Here is a 24,776-nt window from a genome sequence, read left to right on the forward strand (position 1 = left end):
CTAGGAGTACAATTTAACTGGCGAGAAGAAGCCCATCGTTTTCTACCTGTATATGTTGGATATTATTAAGGGCGTTTTTGAGCAGGACCTCATTTTGGAAAATTCATAGTCTGTCTACGACGATTGTTTCCTATATACCTCCTTCATTCACGTGGTAACCGCGTCTTAATATTCATAAGTATGGCACGTCTCTACCACACGCAATCCTCTCGCAGGTCGATAGAATCCGAACCCGACTGTTGATATACCTTAGGTAGTCAATCGCAGTCATCTTCTAAAATTGTAGGAGGTATGCATCGCATCGCCTAAAACTATGAGCTCCAATCCTTCCGTTTCATTTCACGGACCTGCATTTGGGGTTTTCCGATCGACGATCGATTAATATTGTCGACTGACTTTGCAGTAGGTACGTTGGGCGATAATACCGAGCTAAAATTGAAGATCGCAACGCCACAATTAATTTGGGGGGGTCAATCCTGTGTGCATACCTACCTACTATCTATTTAGTATATAATATTTGCATCGGATTAAGGCTCGCTGATTAGGGAGCATATACTATAAGTGGAATAACCCGGGAACGCCTAGAATCACCGTGGTCATGGAGGTCGCCAATTAATGCTACACAACAGGACTGCGACGATGAATCTCTGCCGAATTTAGGATACACGACCATGTCTTGCTGCATGGGGGGTAGACAAGTTTGGAAACGCCAGAGACCTCGGGTTTGGTCAATGGGACCCTGGTTCCCCTCTTCGAATACTGCATTGGTTAACACTCATACCTCATTCAGCTGAAGATACTCCAGTGCCGCGATGCCTTCAAGGACTAGGAGGTAGGTTTGAACAAGGTTCCCCGCAATCGATGAGAATCGACTGCAAGATGGATGGTAAGAACCTACCATCTCCCGTGTTGATCAAATTAAGCGTACCCCAATAGTATAGGGGGGTTATTATGAAGAGTTGGAGATATCCTTGCTGCGTCGTGGCTATAAGTCGTATTAGCCGCCCCTTACGAAGGATTTGCCTGGTAGGTGCTAATCTTCTGCAGTATCGAACTCCTACGGAATCAAAAAGGACTCCATCATCATGGGACTCGGGGTTCTCGAGGACAGGCATCTTTCTCATGTGCCTGGCACAGCTCTTCTGACAGATGTCGTCGGTTCTGATAACTATCGCCGTCATGGCGAGCTCGCCTCGGCCCTGCGCCACGGAAAGGGCAAAGACTCGGATGTCGTGTTGGTACCGCAACCTAGCAACAGTCCAAATGACCCATTAAATTGGCCTCTATGGAAGAAAGATCTCATGCTATTCTTCATATGTATTGATACGGCTGTCGTGGGCGCTTGGGTAAGTCTCTTTCTGACGTTGATACCTGCTACACCAGTGTTTGGCGAGAGAATCTCAATTGAACAGATTGGTACAACGTCCCGTTCCACTAAGCTAATCGCGTATCGCAATTATTAGGGGCCAATGATCACTCCAGGTTTCGTCGAAATGACCTCCCAGTTCGGAATCTCGTATAACAAGCTCAATGGTGATCTTGGATATGGTATCCTCATGATTGGACTGTCATGTTTCTTCACCAATTCCATGGCTGTTGTCTGGGGCCGTAGGCCCGTCTTTCTCCTCGGTAACCTGCTACTATTCATCAGCAGTATTGGAGGATACTACTCGCATACTTTCAATAGTTTGCTTGGCTTCCGGCTTGTGGGGTGTATAGGCATGTCCCCGTTTGAAGTGTAGGCATCAATGTTTCTTTTCGAATATGTCGATAGACCGCATCTGACACATTCTAGTTTGGTAACCACGACGATAGCGGACATTTATTTTGTACACCAACGCGGAGTCCGGCTCGCAGCCTGGGGCCTCTGTCTTTCAATTGGAGTTGGGGGCGGTACGATTATCTCCGGTTACATCATCCAAAACCTGGGCTGGAACTGGACCTATGGCATATGCGCAATCATGTTCGGAGTATGGATAATCGTTCTATTCCTTTTCTGTCCCGAGACCGCATATAGAAGGGACGATTCTTTGAATACGGATCTCGGGTTAGGGCCGAGCAACAAAGAAGAGCTAGCCAAGGACAACAACCCGAAGACGAAGTCCGACAGCGAATCGCCCAGGGCTGAGAACGTTGAGATTCAAATTGAAGTTATAGAAAGTGCTGTGGCCGATATTGCGTGGTCGGAAAAGAAGCATAGTTACTGGCATGATTTGAAAATATTCCACGGAAGAGTATCGGATGATCCGTTCTGGAAAGTTCTCACCAGACCATTGATGATGCTCATATTCCCGCAAGTCCTATTCTCATTTTTCGCGTACGGACTTACGACCTCTTGGCTGGTGGTGGTGGGCTCCGTATTGGCTCAGCTATTCACAGCTCCCCCGTACAACTTTAGCGTTTCTGGAGTCGGGCTTGTTTCGATCGCTTCACTTATCGGCGCAATCGTGGGAGCTTTTATATCTGGGCCTATCGCAGACTGGATCATTAAGGCGATGTCGAGGAGAAACGGAGGTATATATGAGCCCGAGTTCAGACTCGTCCTCATCATCATTACTCTGATTCTTGGGGGCCTATCTTTCTTCGGGTTTGGATGGTCGTTACAAGAGCAAGACCCCTGGATTGCGCCCGTGATATTCTATGGATTGCAGTATTTCAGTGTGGGGTTCATGACCATTGCTGTCTATGGTTATTTGACAGACTGCCATCGTGACAAAGCTCCAGAGGCATTTGCGGCGATCAATCTGAGGAATATCTATTCGTTCGGCATGAACTACTTTATATCCGATTGGATTAGTAGCCAGGGCCCAAAGGAGGTATTTTGTATAATCGGGGGTGTGCACGTCTTCATCTGCATCTGCGCAATCCCGATGTATATCTTCGGAAAGAGATGTAGGAGCTGGACAAGTCGTGTAAAGATGTTCGAGAAAATCATGCAGGCATAGGGGTTAGATTAGGTAGTGGACTCCTATCTAGTTAGTGACAATGCGCCTTGCTATACCTTATGCAAGAGAATGTCGAGGAGAAGGCTTTGGATCCGCAAGACAAACCATATACCTTCAAGACTATTCCTATTTATCGAGGAAGCGCCTAGTTCAGCTTCGAGTGTGTCGGCCGTGTCTTGAACTTCCAGTCATATATCTCCTGCATCCTTTTTCCCATGATTGCGTCAGGTAATTCCCATCGCCCGCGCGGGGTGATCATGAGACTAACTCCGTGCTGCCTGTGGAACTTCTATTTGACATATTTGAGCATACGTTCGAAGTTTTAGGGATTTAGCTTGTACAAGCCGACGTTCTGAGCCGAATCCTTGTAGAAGACCGGAATTAGTAAGACCAAAGGAAGCGTGATCAATATTCGACGATACCGCCTATTTATAATGGATTACTAATCGACGTAATGCAGCGACAGTATCTGGGAATGCTGGCTAGCTTAATACGGAGTTGCCGAAGGCTTATAACTCCTCCGTCGTCAGCGGCGCCAACCCTAGCTTTTACCACCCATAAGTGTATAATAGTCAAGAGCTGAGAATAGGGCATGTCGGGAGTTTCCCGTTGCTAATTGGGTTGATGGCAGACCATTTTCATAGTCTATTAATGTACCATAGACATTAAAGAGGACGGAAATCTTTCAGATTTGCTATTGAACGAAACTTAGGAGTGGCGTCTTGTAGTATGTCTATAACCTTGTCGCAATCGCGAATTGCTTCAATCGCGGGGTTTCACAGGGGCGACGTAGTGGACCGAAGAGCGCGCCCATATTTGGATTCTTGGTGGGGTTCCGATGGTGGACTTTAGGTATTTGAAAGTTGAAGCTGTTGAAATCAGCGATCTGATCAAGAAATTTGAATAGAAATAGATAAGTCCAAAGGTACTCGGGTATCGTCAAGGAATACTTAGTACCTACATATATCCATGGACGCACTCTATCGATACTGTGATTTCCCGCTAATTCCTTGTAAACTAGGGAGATTAGGGACTACTAGGGGTTGAAGTTATAGGGGTTCTAGCACATCATTCTCGTGGACGGTTTTTGATTACCTGGTATTAGTTAGCCCCCTGAAGGTCAACCCCGCAGCCCCGTCGAATTCTAGTTCTTCCTAGCAGCCTAGCGCCCTAGTCCAAGTGAAGATAATGATGCGCTAAAGTCCCTAGAAAATTAGCGCCTAGTATCCCACAAGTTCCCTATAATCGTGCACCTTGAGAGAAAATCATTTAGCGGGGCGGATATTCCAATAAATCTGGTTATATTCTGTATCGCTGACATAACTAGGTACCTACTAGGTAGATACCACCTAGTACCTAGTAGGTACCTACCATCTCTTCAATTGGACTCTCACTCTCCAGTCGCATTTTATATTCAACACGCTTCAACAAGACTGAACACCCCCACGTAAATACCGACTAACGACCGATCAATGCATACTCTTCGATGCCATCATGAAGGCTGCGAGGTATTCTACTTCGCGCCAAAAGGCTTGCAATAGCTGCTCAACTGCGAAGGCGAAGTGCGATCGCAAAGTAGGATGTTGCACTCGATGCGCCTCTCGAGGCCTATCATGCTCTTACCCTCACCTTCTGCTGCCCACCGCCTCTACAGATAGCACGGGCGGAAATACTCTTTCCGCACCCGGGGACTTACTTCCAAGTCCCGAGTGCGAAATCCCCGCTGCTGCAGATGCTCGCAGTGCGACAACTGAATCAACGCTAGTTATAGGTGATGCCAGCCCAATTAATTCTTCCTTCGAAACATTCGCGGGGAACTATCTTCCAAAGGCAAAGGAGCCAGGGCCGGAAATCCCAATTCTTCCACCTACGAAATCAGACACACTTGATTTTTCAAGCTTAGAACTCTTTAGCCCTATCAACGTTGACGATATTAGCAATCGCTGGCTACATGCTTATATCCCTGTCTCCGGTCAAAAGATTAAACAGTACCCGCCTAACATAACATCGTTTATCTATAGGATCCTTAAGTCGTATGTTGCTGTCGCGATCCGCGGTCGCGGGGTTCCGCCATTTATACATGCTTCGCAGGTGATGAGCGCATCCGCGAGTCTGCCGCTTTCAACTTGCTTGAGTCTAATTCGCATCTGTGAAAACCCCTTGCCGGGAAGCGAGGGAGTTGCTGCGGACGTATTGGGACGGGAGATGAGTAATCTCTTTGACCATTATATGGAATACGATAATGTTACTCAGCTTGCAGCCTTCCAAGCTTATTTAATTTACTCTATGGTCTTATTTTTTAGGCTCAGCCAGATATCTAGTATATCCTTTCGACAAGCAATGATGAACCTCCAACAGCTCGCATGCTCAAGCAGCCGAGGAGGACTTATGTGCATAGCGGAACAACGACATGCTCGTCCCAAATGGGAGGCCTGGATTGTCGCCGAGGCAAAGCGACGAACCCTGTTTGCGATGTATCTCTTCGACAGCGTCCTTTCTTCTCAAGACGGCCTTCAAACGTTTCTCGGCACAGAGCTTCAAGGCTTACCCGCCCCTATAAGCAAGCATTTATGGGCATCCCAGACACGACAAGGGTGGGAAACAGCCTACAACATATATCTAACAGATTGGTTAGAGGAAGGCCTTCGTATCGATGAACTCTGGCCGATGCCAGCAGATCTGGATGAGCCCGCCCGTCTTGAGAGGCGCAACCGAGTGGATATATGGCTAGAGAGTGTTGATGAATTCGGAACAATGATCTATACAGTAACAAGCTGTACTCATGGCGGTTAAGCACATATGGTTGAAGTTTAAAAGACCGTGCGCAGGTCTTTCTCCAGTAACTTAGCCCCTAATGTATAGCAGTTGCCCTCTAAGTTCCAGTGGAAAGATTGTTACCTATTACCTACCTAGGTAGTACCTTATCACGCACTAGGAAGAGGCATCGCCAAAATGGACCCACATGCACTTGGTGTCAAGGAACAGGGTCGGTAGTAAATATTCGAAATAGCCTAACCTAGCTGCTGTTAGTCAACTCTAACTGCTATTCAGTTTGAAGATAGCCATCCAGGAAATCCTTCAAGCATCACCTCGCTCTTTGTTATCAAATCATCAAAATCTCTTCCTCTTCTCCACTAGGCTTCAACAATATTGGATTGAGTGGAACCCGTCTCTCCGTAACCCAGTTCTCTAGTGGTTCCCATATGACACATTTCCTGTCCTGATTCGATTTTGGACTTGGCCTCCATACACCTGGTCGAACCAATTCAGCACCCGTCCAAGTAAAAGTGTATATACTGGTGTCCGCATTACACATTATGCTGCGGCGGAGAGATTCAATACAGTGACCTAGAAGGATCTTGATAAGCGACATCAACTTTTAACGAGGAGTTCCTTCAATGGCTCCCAGAAATGTATATACGGAGCGTTCTTACCCAAATGCCCACGCAAATATTCCATATTAGTCTCCGAGAGGTTTCCATAATAATAATTACTGTGCAAGAAAAGCCGTAAACGTCTTAAGCAGTGTATATTATGGTAAACACCAAGTCCTGCTAGATAGCCTCCATCAGCTAGGAGCACTGAGTCATCGATCGATTCACCGGTCATTTGCAGATCTTCTTCTGAAGCGGAGAAAAAGGTTGCTATTCATTCAGTATTTAGATCCCCCAATAATTTGAAGAGAATACTCACGCGTTATGAGATCATCCCAGGCTTTCGTGTTAACATCATTTGGCAATCCTGTGAATTTGGTCTCTGGCGTGTCCAATGCCTCTTCACGTAGCAGCTCATGGGAGATAGGGACCCAGTCCGAGTAGTAGCTACTGACATCTGTGAGGGCATTAGAAAGAGTTCCCGGCCCACCAGTTCTTTGTTCTAGTCATTTTGTTTGGATTTGTGAAGTTTTAACATACCAGTAACTCCTCCAATGGTTTTCAAAACAAGGGATATCCCAAGTAGGAAGCAGAAAATGTGCAAAATGAGGATATACGTAGGCGACAAAAGAAAGGTCGGAATGCGAAGGTGGTGTTCCGAGGATCGACATCCATTTTCCGACGCGCAGCACGCCTTATGATCCCGCAGATGCTGGTCAAAAACCATATCGCTCGGCCTACTATGGTCTTCGTGAAGTAGGAACTTTTCGTTTTCATGTGACATGATGAATTTTATGGAGAACTAGATTTAGAATTTCGCTATAATCCAGTAGTATTGAGAGCTTGGTTTTTTATCTTGATAAGTACCATAGTAGTAATTAAGGACTTCGGGGGTTAAAAGCCCATTTCCTGGTCATCTAATACAGATAATAATAGACATGAGGTAGCGAATGTAGAGTAAAACACACCCTAATAGTACCTTCGAGAAAAGGAGCAGGCTGTAGTAGATGGGCGGGATTGAATATCATGAATCACATCAGGAATTAACACTTTCACTTTACCTACCTAGTTAATCTGAGACTGTTGGCTTCCTTCTGCATTTTGAATATGTATGTTAGCAACTAATCAAGCGTCACAAGGTCCACTACATAGGTCAAATATGTAGCCTTGAGGCGTTCTGGTGGCGGAAGAGGCCCCTTCGTAGGCGCTTTTAGTCAATTATAGTAGGGTCGCATTATCTCATGAAGTAGGTAGAATACACCCCATGACAAGAACGGAAACTACACCCGACCCCCCGATACAGCAGTTCGATAATTACCGGGAAGGAGTGCTACTTCTGCGTCACAGCTTTACTGGTGCAGCTGGTACGAGATAAAATATACAAAAGATCATATCCCTCTCACAAGGGACCATTACATATCCAACTTTAGCTCACAGGGTCCATACCTAGGTAGGTACTCGACAGACAGTGCGTATGTACCAAGGTATGCAGGAAGCTGTGTTTCCGCTCCTTAATCCCTGAGAACCGCTAGTTCAGGGGATATATATGCCCCGGATACGGCCCCCGAATCACCAACCGCAATAAATAGGTACCTACCTAGTTGATAGATTTGTTAATGGAACGGCAAGACTGAATATTTGATAGAGATCACCTAAGCGCACGATGTCAGTTGGTTACCTAGGCATATCTAACAACCTGGAAAGTATTACGTCCTACCAACCCTATTACCTACGATAGAAAGTTCAGCTTAAAAGGCCTATTCTTTCCTTATGTTCCAAGGTTTCCAGTTTCTAACCTATTTTTCAAACAGAGCTTTCGAATCTCTATTAAAATACCAGATTCAGCACCAATACTGTATTTCGATTTACTATTAGTTAACCCCGATCAAAAACTTCTTCGTACACGAGTCAAAATGCATTGCGTATCGTTCTCAGCTTTTCTTGTTTTGGCGTTTATCGTCATCGGGCTTGCTACGCCAATCCCCGGTAAGTCGAAGAAGCCGAAGAAGGAAGCAAAATTTCTAACCTTGATAAGACAGGGAGATGATAGAAATCGATGCGGCTGAAGGATGTACCCCTGCTGGTGAGAAATTTGCAAGAAATCGTCTATAACAATGGTAGACATTCATACTAACAGGGAAACGGATAGAACCTGTAGCACATGGAACTTTGAACTCGCGAGACGAGGTGAGGCCGAGATGTGTCATCAAGGCTTGAATCAACTGGGTCAATCATAAAGTTTGTCAGCGGTATCTATACCAAAGCATGTACCGTCTAGGAGTAGAGATAAGTCACTGGCGAGCCGGTCCTTCGTCTTGCGGGCTTCCGTTTCCAATATCACCCAGGCATAGGATTTGAACACCTTACATAGTTGGAAGAGCTTACCTGCAAGTTGGCAGTGAATGATAACTTAACGTTGTGCGACAAATATGATTTCCAATATGCCTCCGTAAAGTGAGATGTATAATGCAGTTATTACGACAGAACGGTGAGGACTCGTGAACCTCCCCCCTTTTCTGTAGGCGCGAATTTTGAAGATTGAATTCCCGTATGAGAACCGTTGATTAAATAAACCTCTAGAGTAATCCGTATGCCTATAAAAAGTTTACCTAGGTATCTAGGTACCTACCCAGGTAAGTAGGTAGGTAGGTAGGGAAATGTATTGAAGGTAGTAGTCCTTCACATACCCACCTGTTACCTACCTACTAGGTACCTACCTATTCATAAATCAAAACCTTTTCTTCCTCTAGTATTATGCCACCTAATACGTCAGAATTTACTAAAGCTATAACTCTATACTTGATGTTATTAGAATGCAAAGAAACATCTTCCAAACTTATCGAAGTAATGGCAGATGTCAATTTCATTTTATCTAGAGATATTGAGGTAGGCATAACATATGAAAGAAGTCTTATTTATCGGATCCGGCGGCAGGTATTAAGTACCAATCATTATTAATATTTACACCTGATATTACACCTCCTAAGTTGGCATAGGGAATTTTGAGTATCTTATAACGGTTGGGGTAAATTATCGATTAAATACAGGTATATATATGCATAATTTCAAGGCCGCCACGGTTGGTTTGAAATATTGATTGCTCAGGTACCTACTAGGTACCTACCTAGTACCTACCCGGTACCCACGCACCTCCACCTAGTATAGAATGTGGGTGGGCGATTTTCCTTCCCGCATAGCACACCAACAACTCAATCACTGCGCCATTTTTTGAACTAACAAAACTGTCGTCTAGGAGGTAATTACCACATTAAAACTGTTTACCCGTACCCTTCAAAACGCTCAATATATTCTGACTTGATACATTCTCACATTCATATATTCAATACGTACCTACGTGAGTAGCATATCATATAAGTCGCTACGTACCCACCTACGTACCTCTAGGTACCTGTTAGGGTCAATTCAGTTATACTAATACGATTCAATAAAATTTCTACCTACCTAGGTACCCAATATGCTAGGTACCTACATATCCAAAACATTTGATAGACTTGAAGATAACATGATATCAGGGCTGTAATGCAACCGCCTTGTGCTGCATCAGAAATTCACCCACCACCTTCAAAACCCGTTCCCCGAGGCCACCAGCATCAAGATGACACATATGACTTCCTCCTTGGAATGTGATCCAGCGAACACGTGGAATGTGATCAAAAAACGGCTCCTGCGATATATCGCGCGACGTATCATACTCTCCGTTATAGACTAAAGTAGGGGCCGTGATCTGTGGGAGGCATGGTATGCTCGACCAGCTGCGTAGTGAGCCCGTACATTTGAAAACAGAGGGTCCGTACCTATACGACCATAGGATATAAGTATGTGTAGTCGAAGAACCAAGTCGAAACCGAGAATAGTGTGAACACTCGAGTTTCTCTCTCAGATTACATGGATAAATAGGGGTAAGGGGAGGAGAACGAGAAAAGAAGAACATATAATAAATAGTCATCAGCTTACATGGTGCCATAAACTGTCCGATCATCGCTAAGATGTTGGAATGCAAGCATTAATTCCGCCGGCACTGGCTCTGCTCGACACACGAACATCTTATGAAAGACAGTCAGAGCTTCTTTATAAGCCTGGCTCTCGTAATCAGCCTCCTGTTCGCATCTATCTAGCACTCTCTGTGAATTCATTGGAAGCTCGCTTCTGCAGAGTTGGATGCTCTGCACAGAAAGCTCCATGCTGGCCAGTGCACTGGCCAATACCAGTCTCCGCAAACCGCGAGGTCGGCTGGCAGCGAAGGCAACTCCCAGAATCCCTCCCCAACTTTGGCCTAGCAAGTGGAATCCAGGGCCTTCACGAAGTTTCAGATGGTCGAGGAGGTTATCCAATTCAGCGACAAATAGAGACTCTTGCCAAAAACCTTTGTTACCTTCCATTTGAGGAAGATGGGTTGAAGCACCGCATCCGATCTGGTCGTACAAAACTACCGGGAGACCGTAGCGAGGCCAAAGTTCTGCGAAAGAGAGCAAGTATTCATGCCCACCACCAGGGCCGCCATGAAGGATTACTACAGCCGGGGCGTCCCGCGCAAGATCGCCGAAAACCTTGTAATAGGTCGAACAAGAAATATTATTTTCCCCAGGAATTTGAAAAGGGATTTGTCCTTCTGACGTGGGAATTTTCGCCATCGTCAGGCTTTGGAAGTAAAGCACGCAGAAATAAGAGTATTCAAACGATGTACTAGTATAGGTAGGTATAATTGAGATGTTGTTTCAACACTGATTGATAGAAATCAACATTTCCAAATGTAAGAGTGAGGAAAGATCCTATTTATATGACCTAGACTTGACAAAGCACGGCTTATGTAAACCTACGCCATCAGTTAACCGATAAGAGGTATTGTACTTTTACGCTTCTTTTCACCCTCTGGGGCAAGGTTACTGAGCCGTTTGTGAGTTCAATCTACCTAGGTACCTAGGTATGGATACCCTTTGAGGAATGTAAATTAACTGCAACTTTCCTACATGTAGGTAGGTGCCCAGGTATGTACCATACCATACGGCGATTGGAAGTGTTTTCTTGTTGGTTACACTACAGGGCCATCGTATCATCCTTGTCATCGGTGAATACCCCTATCCATATTCACATTTATGATTGACTTTGTCGTCCAGATAGGTACCCACTTCATAGGTACCTAGGTAACCTACCTAATTGTGCGCAAGTGGAAAAGAAGAGTGCAAGGAGGTGGTGGTATAGTTGTTGGTTGTTGGTTGTTAGTAGTTATAAGTGATTAGGAATTGCAGCTGCATAACCCTTTTATGCTACCCAATTACCGAGCATGAACCCGACAACATATCTGCAGGCTAGGTTCTACCTATTTCGTTGTATTTCCCCAATCCTGAGAGTATCGGAATATGATCTGAGCAAAGCAATCTATCATTCGGCCACATACCCATCGGCAACCTACCTAGGTACCTACCTAGGCACCATGGAAATTCCAGCATGTCTACAGCCTAATGCCAGATACTTATATGGTGTGATATCCTTCCGAAGATGCTATGTCCAAAATTTGCAGAGCCTATGTCTGCTTCCTATACCTAGTACTTACAATTGAAAATTTTGTTCCTACAGAAATCCATCTTCAACATGTCCAGTGAATCGAAAGATGGAGTGCTAGCAGTCTGTGGTAGCATGTTGAGTCTGTCGAGTATCGCTGTAGGGCTCCGGTTTCACGCTCGCAATAAGACACATATGCCTATTATGACTGATGATGTGCTGACCGTGGCCAGCTTGGTACAAATCCATTCTACCGGAGAGTTAGAAGTTGTAGCTCAAAGCCCGTGCTAATACAAAACGTTGTCCTCAGATATCTTTTGCTGGAGCTGCAATTATCTCCATCATTAGCAAGTTCCCCCTAATCACTAAGTACCTTTTTAAACTCGATTGTATGATATTAACCAACTTAGCAGTGGTTCAGTACCATATCATTGGCTATGCGCTTTCACCTGCGATAGCTGGAGAATTATCAGCAAAGGTACTTTTTCCCAGAGAACATTTTTGTCATTTATCTCAAGCCCAGTACGTCTAACTCAGCCTTTATAGCTTCAAATAGCGTGGGACGTATTGGGTACAACTTCGTTGGCATGCTCTAAACTTAGCGCCCTGTTTTTTTACCGGAGAATCTTTTATGTCGGGGGAAATAGATGCTGGTTTAACATTACCGTTATCATTACCATCATCATGGTGATTATTTGGCTTGTGGTATTCCAGTTCCTGACCGGCTTTCAATGCGGCACACATTTCTCTGCGACATGGGATGGGACTTATGAAAAATACTGTACCCTATCGTTTCCATACCTTTATGGCTTTGCGGTTTCCGACTTCCTTCTTGATATTTGGATCCTATCTCTTCCAATTCCTCGTATCCTACGCCTCAACGCTACGCTATCCAAAAAGCTCGCTGTCTTAGGTGTCTTTTTCCTGACATTCATAGGCCTTTTTGCATCTGGAGCCCGCATGACACAGTATATCCAGGCCGAGAGAGGAGGGCCGGACTATTTCATCAATCACGACGAAGAACGTGAGTACCCAACTCATCACATATTCTCATCATCATGCGCATCACTTAAATACCTACCTACCTACCTAGTCAGTCAACTGACTTAATTTGCCAGGCATTATTACCATTATATTCTTTTACACCATGTTAGAAACAGGGGTTTCCCTTATAGCTGTTAACCTCCCATCGTTGTGGTTCCTGGTTGCCTCGATTAGTCCCGACAAGATCATGCGCAGTATATCGAACAAGCTTTCGTTTTCCTCCCTGCCGAGCGATACTACTAGGACTCCTGTCGCGTGATGATCTAATCACGGGCTACTTTGACCACTGAAGGATATCATATCACGCTTTCTGTATGATCTTTATCTTCTAGGACACACATATGGGACAAAGAGGTGCCATGCTCAGAGCATAAGACCCGCAGCAATATTTAGGAGGCATCTGGATAGAAACGATGTTTTAATGAACATAATATGACGTGATATATTAGTTACTGTGTAGAAATGGACGTATTTTACTATCCTGCCAATTGATTTCCGAGGAATTTGTAATTATAGGAAACTTAGGGAGGTTACAAGGCGCTGAAGCCATTATCCATACCTAGGATCCTACGTATCATAGCTGGAGTGCCTAGCGCCTCTTTAGGTAAGTTCCTAAATTTTACAGGGGCTCGGCGTTTAAATGCAGTGAGATCACTGATCCAAGCTTCAACCCGATTATGGAACCCATTTTGATTAGCTAATATTTCTCAGTTCCGTGACCTCAACTCCGCCCCGTCAACTCCGTCTGGAGATCATGTAACTCAAGTCTTTATATAAAATGTGTATTCATCCAGTTCTCCTTTAGGAGCTTTCGAATTATAAAGTAATCACAACAGAAACCAGCCATGGCGGAAAAGCCCGAAGAAAGTCAAAGTACACCCCCAGTGTCGTCACCACCGTCATCACCAGCTCCGGAAGAACCTTACAGCATATTCGACAAGCGGCAGAAAGCCCTAATAATTCTAGTCGTTTCAACAGCAGCAACTTGTAAGTGTTTCCGCCCAAAGTTGTATTATTCCGTACAATTTCTCACGTATAATATGAACAATAGTTTCTGGTTTCGCGTCGAACATCTATTTTCCAGCTCTCCCTACAATTGCTCATGACCTAGACGTGTCAGTAGAGCTCGTCAACCTCACTGTGACCTCGTACCTTGTTTCCCAGGGGTTAGCGCCTAGTCTTTGGGGTCCAATTTCTGACGTCAGGGGTCGCCGGGTCGCTTACTGCTGCACATTTTTGGTCTTTCTTGCTGCATGCGTCGGTTTGGCAGAGGCAAAGAATTATGCCACTCTAATTGTGCTCAGATGTCTGCAAAGTACTGGAAGTGCGAGTACGATCGCGATCGGGTCTGGTGTGATCGGCGATATTACTACTCGTGCTGAACGTGGAGGCTTCATGGGCATATTCCAGGCTGGACTGCTCGTGCCTGTAGCTGTTGGCCCGGTTATCGGAGGTGCTCTGGCCGGGTCCTTGGGTTGGAGGGCCATATTCTGGTTCTTGACCATCTACAGCGGCGTCTTCCTGATCTTCCTAATCATCCTGCTCCCAGAAACTCTGAGGTCCATTGTCGCTAACGGAAGTCGGACACCATCTAATCCAATCGCCAGTTTTCCCCTGCGCATTTATCAGAAAACCACCAAGGTCCAATGGAATCCGACAGCGACTAGCTCGCAGCCCGCCGAGAGAAAACGTATTGATGTGACAGGCCCTCTTCGAATCCTAATCAGCAAACATGCATCCCCTATCATCGTCTTTCTCGCCATTTACTACGCTGTCTGGCAAATGAGTATCACCGCTATGTCCTCTCTTTTCGAGGAAAGATACGGTCTTACCGATACCCAAATTGGCCTAACATTCATCGCCAACGGCGCAGGATCCATGATAGGCACACTCATCACCGGCAAGGTCCTCGATATCGACTACCGCCGTGTCAAAGCGCAACATGAGAGTCGTTCTACCCATTCAGATGTCGAACAGTCTAACAGCTTAGACCAACACGCTACTAACCCCGAGGACTCTTTTCCTCTAGAAAAGGCACGTCTTCGTCTTGTGCCAGTCTTCTCTTCCGTTCAATGCTTATCCATCCTTCTTTTCGGCTGGACGATTCAATATCCCGATCGCGTTCATATTGCTGTCCCTATCGTTTCCACGTTCATTACCGGTTGGACTGCCGTTTCCACACAATCGGTGGTCATGACCTACCTCGTGGACATTTTCTCCGATCGGAGCGCCGCGGCCAGCGCAAGTTTGAACCTCGCCCGATGCTTGTTTGCCGCTGGCGGTACTAGTTTCATAATGCCCATGATCAGTAGCATCGGTGTTGGTCTCGCATTTACAGTCTGCGTGATTGTACAAGTTATCGCGATGTTAGGTGTCGTTATTCAATGGAAGTTTGCTCCAAAGTGGAGGAGGGAGGTAGAAGGGGTTGAAGAAGACAAGACCCAAGGTTAAGATCTCAACAAGGAAGAAGATCCCACTATGAGAGGATTGATTACAATATTCAAAGTTCTATTCTAAAAGTCGCATGGCTAAAACTACAGTGTTAACTTAATCTAATATAGGTAGGTTCAAATACCCAACTATTATTAAATTTATAGAAGAGTCCGTTGGTACCTACTAGGTAGTGTCCAATTCCGATCACACACACTCTCTTTCTCATCCCCTTTTCTCCTCCTCTAATACAATTGCCTATCGTTTGTAATTTTGCTGCGCTCTGCTATTCTTGGAAAACGCATGGTCGAAATGCTTGATCTGATCTTTCACATTCTCAAGACGGCTACTCGTCCCCGTACGTGTCAGGCCTAAGTTTACCAGACCAACACATCGCTCGGATATAATCGCATCGGAACGGAGGTATTTTTGGAGCATATGAGATTGTGTGTATGACTTTTTGGAGATTGAGTGACTACAGGATGATTTAGTTATTGAATCTTTTATTAGCTGATTTAAAGGTTATGTAGGTACCTACCTACGGTTCTTGCCTATAGTTGGAGATTGGGTCTTGTTTGAAGAAGGCATCGCAAACTTGAAGAATGGGCTAGAAAAGTTGGTAGCTTTAAGCATAGGTACACATTTCAGTATTTGGTAATGAAGCTGGTGTCCATGAGCAATAATGTTGGGTTCCCGTCTATCTATAATTTCACACGATTAACTGTCGCTGAACTTTCTGAATATATACCTACATACCTACCTAATCGACCCTGGTTGGAAAAGAGTATGATTTTGCTAAAATCTTGAATGGGATAAAAATAAAATCTGATACCATCTTCATATACGTTCAGATATTGGTTTCTAGGGAGCGACAGGACATGTGAATATAAGTCTTCACTTGGACCAGGCAGCTCCAGGGTGCGGACCGGGGTTCCTGGTTAATCGTTGAGACTAACACGCTGATTTGTTGGATGGGATTTTAACTCCTCCAATAGTAAAGGGGAACAGGGATAGCTACCAACCAGTCTACGCCTCATTGTAGATCTTAGTCCAATTCGGAATTGACAAAATCTGAATAAAATCTGATGACAAAATCCGATAGTAATCCTTATACCCACCCATTAGTCCTTCAATAGACCCATAGAAGGCGACGATGGACGCGGAAATTCTATGATTTACATAGGAGCGAATGTGAGGTACCTACCTAGGTATCGTAGGTAGGTAGATTCTATCTAGTTATGATCGTTCCAAGGGGTGCCCGCAGCACGGTTACTCGCCGATATGGTGGCAGACACAGCATTCAATGACCGACATGTGTGAATGTATGTCTTGGTAGACCTCCAGTAATTATAGGATCATACAAACAAACAATTTGAGCACCATTGAGAATAAGTTCATTAAGGGACACAGAATAAGGCTCCAGATCCGGATACCAGAGATGGTATAACGAAGCAGACTTACACAGGTAAGCCTAGTCCGTGGGTATATCCCCCCTATTAAGCCCTCGGCTTCCTCATATCTTAACACAACATGTCCGTGAACCACTCCCCCCATCCACCTCCTTCCAGCCCAAGACCTAACCACCACCACCACCACCACTCACCCAATAACCCTCCATCCCCCACCCGTCATCATCATAACCTTCCCCCCACCACCGCCACCTTCACCTCTCCGCTCCCTTCTCTCCCAAAAATCCACCCCCTTCAACCGCTGCCGGCCGCGCATCCACACCTTCCAGCGACAAACGCCACATGGCTCGCAAGCGGCTCTGGTCCTCGTCTCACGCGCGAGTCCCGCGGCGCAAGTGCCGTAGGTGCGGACAAAGTCGTTAGCCGCGCGGCCGAGGTCCGTGGCCTCGTCGCACCCGCGGCGATATACGAGCTGCGTGTGCTGCGGGATCTGGCAGAGCGGGCATATCGTGAGGATGATTAGGTCTGTGCACATTTTCTTCGGTCGCCCTGTAGAGTAGAGGGGTTTGGGGACCTAGGTAGGTGCGTTGGTTAGCGCTGTGGGCAGAAAGCTGTATGCTACGGGGTGCGGTGTTGAGGGTGTCTTACCTTATTATATGCAAATGATGCTGTGCTTTGTATATAGGTTATAAAGATCGAATGGCGGTAATGTAATCTGCCGAAGATTTGTGCAAGGTGATCAATATAGTTCCCTTGTGAACCCTTGTGTGAAAGTATTCGGTCGTGGTTAATGCAGGTGCATTATAGCTAGGATGAAAGTGAGGGCACTCACATGCGGCCACGGGGGACCTTGGAGACGTTGTTTTGAATAGAGGTATGCGTAAGTCCTCGATTGACCCATTGTACGCGGGACTGGATCATGAAACAAGAAATGAAATCCAACAAGCAAACACACTAACCACAGATCGTGCCGTGTTACCTAGGTGGTGAACCTTCATTATGTTGCAACAGCAACACCGGCGATGTTTCCGTAGCTACAGGGCAATGACAAGGTAATTACAGTCAGCATTGCAACTAGTCAAGATGTAGTTGGCCAGGAAGAACACAGGTGCTCACAGTCATCGGGGTTCTAGTTCTCGAATAAAATAATGAAGCATATGAATTTATCTTTTGATTATAATCGTATTGACAGAGTTAGATGTCTATATATTAAAGGTTGGATACCTTAAGTCCTACCTAGATAGATAATCGCTGATGCCGATCCAGAATGCTGCCACATGCCTATGCAAGAGTATATACACACTTACAAGCCAGAGGACAACCGCCTAGTGTCCGACTGCACTATAGATATTATCATAGACAGTGGCAAGCCAGCCTTCGGCAGGTCCAGCTATTGCCACGACCCCTAATCCGCCAGCAGCCCATAATGCCATGAGCCCGACGGTGACACTCTGGACCCCCCACCAGGCGCGCCGCCTCTTCTTCCGCATCTGCCTATCTACAGTTATTTTCTTCCAGTTAGCAGGGGGTGCGAGATCAAGCCACTTAGCCCATCCCCAAACCATATGGCCTACCCCGATGGACAATAGCAGAGAGTAAGCGATCCATGGCGGTAGCGGTTGCCGAGCAAAGCCATGAGACACGAATTGTAACCCTATATTAGAGCTATCGCCGTCTACTACTAAGGGTAAGATTCGATTTATACCGACATGTGAAGCGAGCAGCCCTATAAAAGCATATCCGGATATCGAGATGTAGTTTAGAGAGGGCCATATTCTCACGGTACTTTTGCGATTTGATGCTGGATTTGAGTGGTGAAGGGCCCAAATCCCAGGTGTTGCCCCACCATAACGCTTCAGATTCTGTCGTCGACGGAGCAGTCGTATTGCGACACCAGACGTAATATGGGCAACGACGGGGAGACCGACGAGTAAAGGTTCGGTAAGGGGTGTCTGATAAAGCTCGCGTGCCATAAGAAGGAAGGGTTCGGAGTACGGAACGGACTGATATACGAGAGGAAATATCGAGGTATTGGCGACATGGAGACCGGCGAAGAAGGAAAATGTATAGGATGAGTAGCGCTGTATTCGCGATACTAGAAAAGGTGGTTAGTAAAAGCTGCGATCTCATTGGTTACGGTGAAAAGAGTCGAGATTGTACAGTAATATATTGGACCTCGCCCACTACCACTCAGACCTAGAGTAGAAGTTGAACCTGGAGATGAAGACTTTAAACTTGGATCCGAATATCGCGATGCCTCTTCGGGTAAAGGCGGAAGCTCCTTGTCGTAGACGGACGCATTATCTATCGGCGTAGGATCGAGATGGAGCAGGGATATTAAGGTCTCTTGCGATGCCCAAGGATTTATAGCACGAGGATCAGTCGCCATGTGCCGCCGAGCCTCGCTTTGCGGGTTTTGGCGTAATTTGAGCAATGTTGAAGTTGAGGTAGAAAAGAAAGTGAAAATTAATATCAAAGGCGAAGTTGAAAGAGAAAAATCTTAAAAGTTAGCGACGTCACACGATTTTTAAGGTCGCTGAATAACGAAAGTGCGACTGTCAAGGTTTGACGTCAATGCTTCAATTTTACAATTTTACGATTTTACAAAGTAACTGCGATTATGGACGGCGGGTTAAATCCCTTAAACCGTTAAAGCATTAAAACGTTTCCGCATTTTAAGTTTTTCTTACGTAATCAAATCAACGAATTAATTTATTTTATTAAAAAAAATTTTATTTTAATTTAAAAAATAATAGAAATTTAAGTATAAAACTTTTAAAAAAGGAAAAATTGTAATAATTTTTATCGTTTTAATTTTAATTAATATTTATTTAACGGGATAATATTATTATTTAACTTAAATTTTGTTTTATTTTTTTTACCGTTCGAAATAAATAAGTGATGTTTTTTTATAATTAGGTTAATCGTTATTAATTCCGGTAATATTATAATGTTAATTTTATTTTTATATTAATTATTATTATAAACATTTTATTTATTTTTATAATTATAATTATCGAGGTTTTTTTTTACGTTAAATAATAAAAGAAAAAATAAATTTAATAAAATTTTTAATAAAATATTATATTTTTTAATATTTTTAATTATTTCGAATAAATTTTAAAAAAACTTATTAAAAAAGTTAAAATTATTTATTTACTTTTTAAGAAATTAATTTAATAATAAATTAATTAAAAATTATTTAATAAAAAATATAATTAATTAAATAAGTTCTTTATTTATATTATTATTTTTATTTAAGTTTAATATATTAAATTTAATAAAATTATTTTTTAAAGTTATTATTTTATAATTATTTTTAATATTAATATATTAATTTTTATAATATAATATAATTAAAAATAATATAATATATAAAACGATAAAATATATTACTTTATTTAACGATAAAATTTAAATTTCGTTTATTAATTATTATTAATAATAACTTAATTAATATTATACGTATTTAAATATTAATTTACGTAATTTTTTTTAAATTATTAACGATTTATTAAAATATATTATTACTTAATAAATTATAATTATTAAATATTAATTAATATAATATTTATTAATTATATAATTATTAATTTAAATTTATAAAAAAAAATAAAATTATGTTATTTTTTTATAAAAATAAATTTATAAAAAACATTTAATTAAAAAGTTAATAAAGTTTAAATAACGATTAAATAATAATTAAATAACGATTAAATAATAATTAAATAATAATTAAACAACGATTAAATAAAAATTAAATAAAAATTAAATAATAATTTTACTTATAAATTATTTATTAATTTTTCTTTCGAAATAAATATTTTTAATAATAATAAATCGGTTTTTTATATTAATTATATTAAAATTAAAATATTTATATAAATTATATATATTAATTTTAATATAAAAATTACATTAATATCGTTAAATTTATTATTATTAATATATAAAATAAATATAATAAATTAATATATACGGTAAATTTATTTTTAAATATAACGTTATATATAATATTAAAATTTAAACTTATTTCGATTATATATTTAATATTAATTAATTATTATTAAAAATTAAATAAATAATAAAATAAATAAATAATAATAAATATAAAAGTTATATTTATATTTCGTTATAATATTTTTTAATTAAAACGCGAAAGTTTAAAAAAATTATATATATATTTATATTAATTTTTTTTTATAAAAGTTATTTAAAAAATAATTATTTTTTTTAATTATTTAAGTTTTAAACTTTCGTAATTAAGCGTAATTTAAGGTTAATAAAAAAATGTAATTTTTATTTTAATATATATATTAATAAAAATTAAAAAAATAATATTAATATTAATATTTAATGGTTTTTAATTAATTATATTTAAGTTTAAAATAAATTTTATTAATAAATTAATATAATATAACCATTAATTAAATAATAATTAAACTTTAATTAAATAATAATTAAATTTTAATCGAATAATAATTAAACTTTAATTAAATAATAATTAAACTTTAATTAAATAATAAGTTTATAATATTTATTATAAAATCACTTAAAAATTAAATATAAATTTTACGCGTTTAAAATTACATTTAATGTTTTAATTTATTAATTTAAATTTTATATATTAAATATTAAAATGAATATATTAAAAATCGTTTTTATTTTATAATATAAACGTAAATTATTTTATAATAAAATGTAATATTAAAAAAAAAAAATTTATAAGTTATTTTTTTAATATTTTATTTATAATAAAATATATTATTATTTATATAAATAATATATTTCGAATAAACTTAAACGGTTTAATCATTTCGTTAAACTAAAACGAAATAAATATTAATTAATAATTATAAAATCATTATTTAATCGTTATTAAATTATTATTTAATCGTTATTAAACTATTATTTAATTATCGTTAAATTATTATTTATTTATTATATAATTATTAATACGCGTAATAATAATTTACTTTTAATAAGTAATTTTATTTTTAGTATTTTTTTTATAATAATAAAATTATAAATTACTTAAAAAATATTTAAAAATAAAATTCCGTATATTAATTATATAATATATCACGTATATAATAATTAAATATTTTAATTTTTATTATAATCGATTTATATATATATAATAAGTAAGGATTTTATAGTTATATTTAAGTTTTTAATAATTAATTATTTATTAAATATATTAAATTCTTTTTAATTAATAATTTTTTAATTAATAAATTTATATTTTAAGTTTTTATCTTTTATAATTAAAATGATTATTATTAATATTAAAATTCTACTTTATTATATTAAGTATTATATTAATAAATTTAATTATTTTATAAAATATTATTAAAATAATAAATTTTTATATTATAAGTATTATTATTTTAAAAAAGTTAAGTTTAAAATAAATAATATTATATTTTAAAATAATAAAATAAAATAATAATAAACTTTAATATTATTATTTTAAAATTATAAAATGTATATATATTAATATTAATTATATAAACATTTATCCGTATTTTTAAAAAAAATATTACGTTTTAATAAATAATATAAATTAAAATTATAATTTAACTCGAAGTATATTATAATTAAGTTTAATTATAAATTTAAATATTAATAAAAACATTTTTTAAAAAGTTAACTTTAATAATAATTAAAAAAAAAGTAATAAAAATAAAATTAATATATACATATAATTATTAAATATTTAATATTTAATAAAGTTTTAAATTTATTTAAAAAAATTATTATTAAATAATATTTATAAATTTTTATTAAAAAAAAAAAAAATTATAAACGGTAAACTTTTAAAATATTAATATTTTATCGTAATTTAATTATATTTTAAAATTAATTAAAATTAATAATAAAATAAAATTCCGGGAAAAAATGTTAAAATAAAAGAAATTTTTTATAAATATTTATAATAAGTATAAAATAATTTATATTCGTCGCTAACGTTTTAAATATATTAAATTACGGTTAAAAAAAAATGCTTAATTAATTAAAATAAAATAAAAAAAAAATTAATAAAATATTATTTTTAAAATAAAAAGTAATATTATAATAAATTAAAAAATAAAATATTTAACTTATAATCACGTAGTTAAAAAATATTATTATAATAATAAACTTAATAAAATATATATTTTTTATTTTAAAAATGTGTTATATAAATTTAAAACTAAAAATATTTATTAATTAAAATAATATTAATATAATACGAGATAATTTATTTAATTTAAGGAATTTTTATAATATTTATTTATAAAGAAATTATTATTAATAAATAATTATATATTATTAAAATATATTTACATATAATAAACGCCCTTTAAATATAAATATATATAATTATATATTCTTTTATTTAAGTTTATATTTTTTATTACGTTATTTTAATATTTAATTTATAATTAAAATTTTAATTTACGTTAATCGCATTTTTTTTAATCGTTAATATTACTTTTTAATAATTCGTTTATCCCTTAATCGGCTTTAAAAATCGTATAATTTATAATAATATTAATTATAACGTAAAGTAAAATAACACGTAATTAATTAATTCTTAATTAAACTTTATAATAATTTTTAAATATAAAACATTTAATAATTAAATATTATTAAAAGTTAAATTTAATAAAAAAAATATTTTTTTTTATTTATATTTATTTTAAAATAATTTAATTAATAATAATATAATAAATATATAAAATAAATAATTATTATATTATATTAATTTTTTTTAAATATAAAATATATAATTTTAATGTTAATAATACGTAATAACATCGGTCGTTTTTAATTATTTTTTTATTTAAGTTATTTACGTATTTAAGTAACACGGTAAGTACGTATTTAATTATTTTAAAATATTAAATTATAATAAAATGTTTCGTTTTTCATAATATAAACTTTATATTATTATGTTAATTAATTATTTATAAATGGATTTTATGTAAAAATTTAATATAATTTTTTATTTCGAATTAAATATTTTTTTTTAAATATTTATACGATTATTTTTATATATTTTTTACTTTTTTATTTATTAATAATTAATAATTTATTATAATAATGTTTTATTTATAAAAGTTTATAAAAACGCATTTAAAAATTTTATTATTTATAAATAATACCTTTATAATATAAAATTATTACGTTTTAATTTAATATAATAATTAAAATGTAAATAAAAAATAATAAATTAAATAATAAATTCGAAAAACCGTAATAATTTAAGTTAATTTTAAAAGTTAATATAATAATTTTATTAAATATATTTAATTATAATTTTATAACTTTTAAATTAATTTAATAAATACGTATAAATAATAATTTTAAATAATAATTATAATTAAAGTTAATTTTTTTATAATTTAATTAATATATTTTTTTATTTAGAAAATTATATAATTTCGAACGATATTATTAAAAACTTTATATATTTAAAGTTTATTTTTAACTTAATTTCGTTAAAAAATGTATTTTTTTATTTTATTTTTACTTAATTTTTTATATATTTATTATTTTCCTTTTAATTTATATCGTTAATAATTTAAATTAAATTAAAATAATTTATTTTATGTTAAAATTTAAAATATAAGTTTTAATATATTATTAAGTTTTAATAAAATAATAATAATTATTAATTACTTATATAAATAAATATATTATTTAATAATTTTAAAAAAATCGCGAAATTTTTTAAATTTAACCATGTTTTACTTTTAAAATATATAATTTATAAATTAAAAATTAAAACGATTAAATTATTATTTTTATAATAAAATATTTAATTACGGTTTATTTATTTTAATTATTATAATTTATTAAATAAAAATATATAATTTAATAACGATTAATAAAAAAGTTTTATTCGTTTTTTAATTTATTAAAGTATATTTTTACTTTTTTATTTTTTTAAAACTAGAAAATTTTCGATCGTTAAGTTTTCTATAATTAAAGGCTTTTTATACTTTTTAACCCGAAAGTTATTAAATTTATCGTCACGAAATTTATAATAATATATTTCAATTAAA

General features: G+C 37.4%; 9 protein-coding genes across 9 annotated transcripts; 5 read left to right on the forward strand and 4 right to left on the reverse strand.

Moving 5' to 3' along the window:
* The first annotated feature begins 572 nt into the window (after window positions 1-572).
* GGS22DRAFT_128394 (MFS general substrate transporter) lies at window positions 573-3,053 on the forward strand. Its single transcript, XM_047958397.1, has 3 exons — window positions 573-1,346; window positions 1,464-1,738; window positions 1,796-3,053. The coding sequence occupies exons 1-3, from the start codon at window positions 1,086-1,088 to the stop codon at window positions 2,943-2,945; spliced, it is 1,686 nt and encodes a 561-aa protein (XP_047820246.1). The 5' UTR covers window positions 573-1,085; the 3' UTR covers window positions 2,946-3,053.
* A 1,307-nt stretch (window positions 3,054-4,360) lies between these two features.
* Window positions 4,361-5,893, forward strand: GGS22DRAFT_128435 (uncharacterized protein). Its single transcript, XM_047958398.1, has one exon. It carries the CDS (start codon window positions 4,440-4,442, stop codon window positions 5,736-5,738), a length of 1,299 nt encoding a protein of 432 aa, XP_047820247.1. The 5' UTR covers window positions 4,361-4,439; the 3' UTR covers window positions 5,739-5,893.
* On the reverse strand, window positions 5,894-6,819 carry GGS22DRAFT_128442 (uncharacterized protein). The gene is made up of 3 exons (XM_047958399.1): window positions 6,639-6,819; window positions 6,380-6,589; window positions 5,894-6,293 (listed from the first exon to the last, which is right to left on the reverse strand). The coding sequence occupies exons 2-3, from the start codon at window positions 6,552-6,554 to the stop codon at window positions 6,049-6,051; spliced, it is 420 nt and encodes a 139-aa protein (XP_047820248.1). The 5' UTR covers window positions 6,555-6,589; window positions 6,639-6,819; the 3' UTR covers window positions 5,894-6,048.
* Window positions 6,598-7,103, reverse strand: GGS22DRAFT_187657 (uncharacterized protein; the record flags this gene model as incomplete). Its single annotated transcript, XM_047964621.1, has 2 exons — window positions 6,598-6,776; window positions 6,860-7,103. The coding sequence occupies 2 exons, from the start codon at window positions 7,101-7,103 to the stop codon at window positions 6,598-6,600; spliced, it is 423 nt and encodes a 140-aa protein (XP_047820249.1).
* Window positions 7,104-8,232: 1,129 nt separating this feature from the next.
* On the forward strand, window positions 8,233-8,536 carry GGS22DRAFT_187658 (uncharacterized protein; the record flags this gene model as incomplete). The annotated part of the gene is made up of 3 exons (XM_047964622.1): window positions 8,233-8,305; window positions 8,355-8,402; window positions 8,469-8,536. The coding sequence occupies 3 exons, from the start codon at window positions 8,233-8,235 to the stop codon at window positions 8,534-8,536; spliced, it is 189 nt and encodes a 62-aa protein (XP_047820250.1).
* A 1,222-nt stretch (window positions 8,537-9,758) lies between these two features.
* Window positions 9,759-11,087, reverse strand: GGS22DRAFT_160775 (proline-specific peptidase). The gene is made up of 2 exons (XM_047960982.1): window positions 10,295-11,087; window positions 9,759-10,134 (listed from the first exon to the last, which is right to left on the reverse strand). The coding sequence occupies exons 1-2, from the start codon at window positions 10,969-10,971 to the stop codon at window positions 9,849-9,851; spliced, it is 963 nt and encodes a 320-aa protein (XP_047820251.1). The 5' UTR covers window positions 10,972-11,087; the 3' UTR covers window positions 9,759-9,848.
* Window positions 11,088-11,894: 807 nt separating this feature from the next.
* On the forward strand, window positions 11,895-13,320 carry GGS22DRAFT_199702 (uncharacterized protein). The gene is made up of 5 exons (XM_047966328.1): window positions 11,895-12,076; window positions 12,150-12,186; window positions 12,253-12,317; window positions 12,386-12,863; window positions 12,958-13,320. Exons 1-5 carry the CDS (start codon window positions 11,930-11,932, stop codon window positions 13,140-13,142), a joined length of 912 nt encoding a protein of 303 aa, XP_047820252.1. The 5' UTR covers window positions 11,895-11,929; the 3' UTR covers window positions 13,143-13,320.
* A 283-nt stretch (window positions 13,321-13,603) lies between these two features.
* GGS22DRAFT_128461 (MFS general substrate transporter) lies at window positions 13,604-15,453 on the forward strand. Its single transcript, XM_047958400.1, has 2 exons — window positions 13,604-13,870; window positions 13,935-15,453. The coding sequence occupies exons 1-2, from the start codon at window positions 13,729-13,731 to the stop codon at window positions 15,332-15,334; spliced, it is 1,542 nt and encodes a 513-aa protein (XP_047820253.1). The 5' UTR covers window positions 13,604-13,728; the 3' UTR covers window positions 15,335-15,453.
* Window positions 15,454-17,871: 2,418 nt separating this feature from the next.
* Window positions 17,872-19,315, reverse strand: GGS22DRAFT_160778 (DUF1691-domain-containing protein). The gene is made up of 2 exons (XM_047960983.1): window positions 18,883-19,315; window positions 17,872-18,817 (listed from the first exon to the last, which is right to left on the reverse strand). The coding sequence occupies exons 1-2, from the start codon at window positions 19,109-19,111 to the stop codon at window positions 18,048-18,050; spliced, it is 999 nt and encodes a 332-aa protein (XP_047820254.1). The 5' UTR covers window positions 19,112-19,315; the 3' UTR covers window positions 17,872-18,047.
* Between the last annotated feature and the right edge of the window lie 5,461 nt (window positions 19,316-24,776).

This window comes from Annulohypoxylon maeteangense (genome assembly GCF_022496945.1).
Source record: "Annulohypoxylon maeteangense strain CBS 123835 unplaced genomic scaffold GGS22scaffold_6, whole genome shotgun sequence".
Taxonomy (NCBI): Eukaryota; Fungi; Ascomycota; class Sordariomycetes; order Xylariales; family Hypoxylaceae; genus Annulohypoxylon; species Annulohypoxylon maeteangense.

Coding starts and splice junctions, on each gene's coding strand:
- GGS22DRAFT_160778 (XM_047960983.1), bottom strand. CDS start 19,111: ATGGCGACTGATCCTCGTGCTATAAATCCTTGGGCATCGCAAGAGACC. Junction 18,818..18,882: donor GCGAGGTCCAATATATTACT/GTACAATCTCGA, acceptor CACCTTTTCTAG/TATCGCGAATACAGCGCTAC.
- GGS22DRAFT_128394 (XM_047958397.1), top strand. CDS start 1,086: ATGGGACTCGGGGTTCTCGAGGACAGGCATCTTTCTCATGTGCCTGGC. Junction 1,347..1,463: donor CGGCTGTCGTGGGCGCTTGG/GTAAGTCTCTTT, acceptor CGCAATTATTAG/GGGCCAATGATCACTCCAGG. Junction 1,739..1,795: donor GGCATGTCCCCGTTTGAAGT/GTAGGCATCAAT, acceptor GACACATTCTAG/TTTGGTAACCACGACGATAG.
- GGS22DRAFT_128442 (XM_047958399.1), bottom strand. CDS start 6,554: ATGACCGGTGAATCGATCGATGACTCAGTGCTCCTAGCTGATGGAGGC. Junction 6,294..6,379: donor ATATTTGCGTGGGCATTTGG/GTAAGAACGCTC, acceptor AGATCCTTCTAG/GTCACTGTATTGAATCTCTC.
- GGS22DRAFT_128461 (XM_047958400.1), top strand. CDS start 13,729: ATGGCGGAAAAGCCCGAAGAAAGTCAAAGTACACCCCCAGTGTCGTCA. Junction 13,871..13,934: donor CGTTTCAACAGCAGCAACTT/GTAAGTGTTTCC, acceptor TATGAACAATAG/TTTCTGGTTTCGCGTCGAAC.
- GGS22DRAFT_199702 (XM_047966328.1), top strand. CDS start 11,930: ATGTCCAGTGAATCGAAAGATGGAGTGCTAGCAGTCTGTGGTAGCATG. Junction 12,187..12,252: donor TGCAATTATCTCCATCATTA/GCAAGTTCCCCC, acceptor CCAACTTAGCAG/TGGTTCAGTACCATATCATT. Junction 12,318..12,385: donor CTGGAGAATTATCAGCAAAG/GTACTTTTTCCC, acceptor CAGCCTTTATAG/CTTCAAATAGCGTGGGACGT.
- GGS22DRAFT_160775 (XM_047960982.1), bottom strand. CDS start 10,971: ATGGCGAAAATTCCCACGTCAGAAGGACAAATCCCTTTTCAAATTCCT. Junction 10,135..10,294: donor CGGACAGTTTATGGCACCAT/GTAAGCTGATGA, acceptor ATGGTCGTATAG/GTACGGACCCTCTGTTTTCA.
- GGS22DRAFT_128435 (XM_047958398.1), top strand. CDS start 4,440: ATGAAGGCTGCGAGGTATTCTACTTCGCGCCAAAAGGCTTGCAATAGC.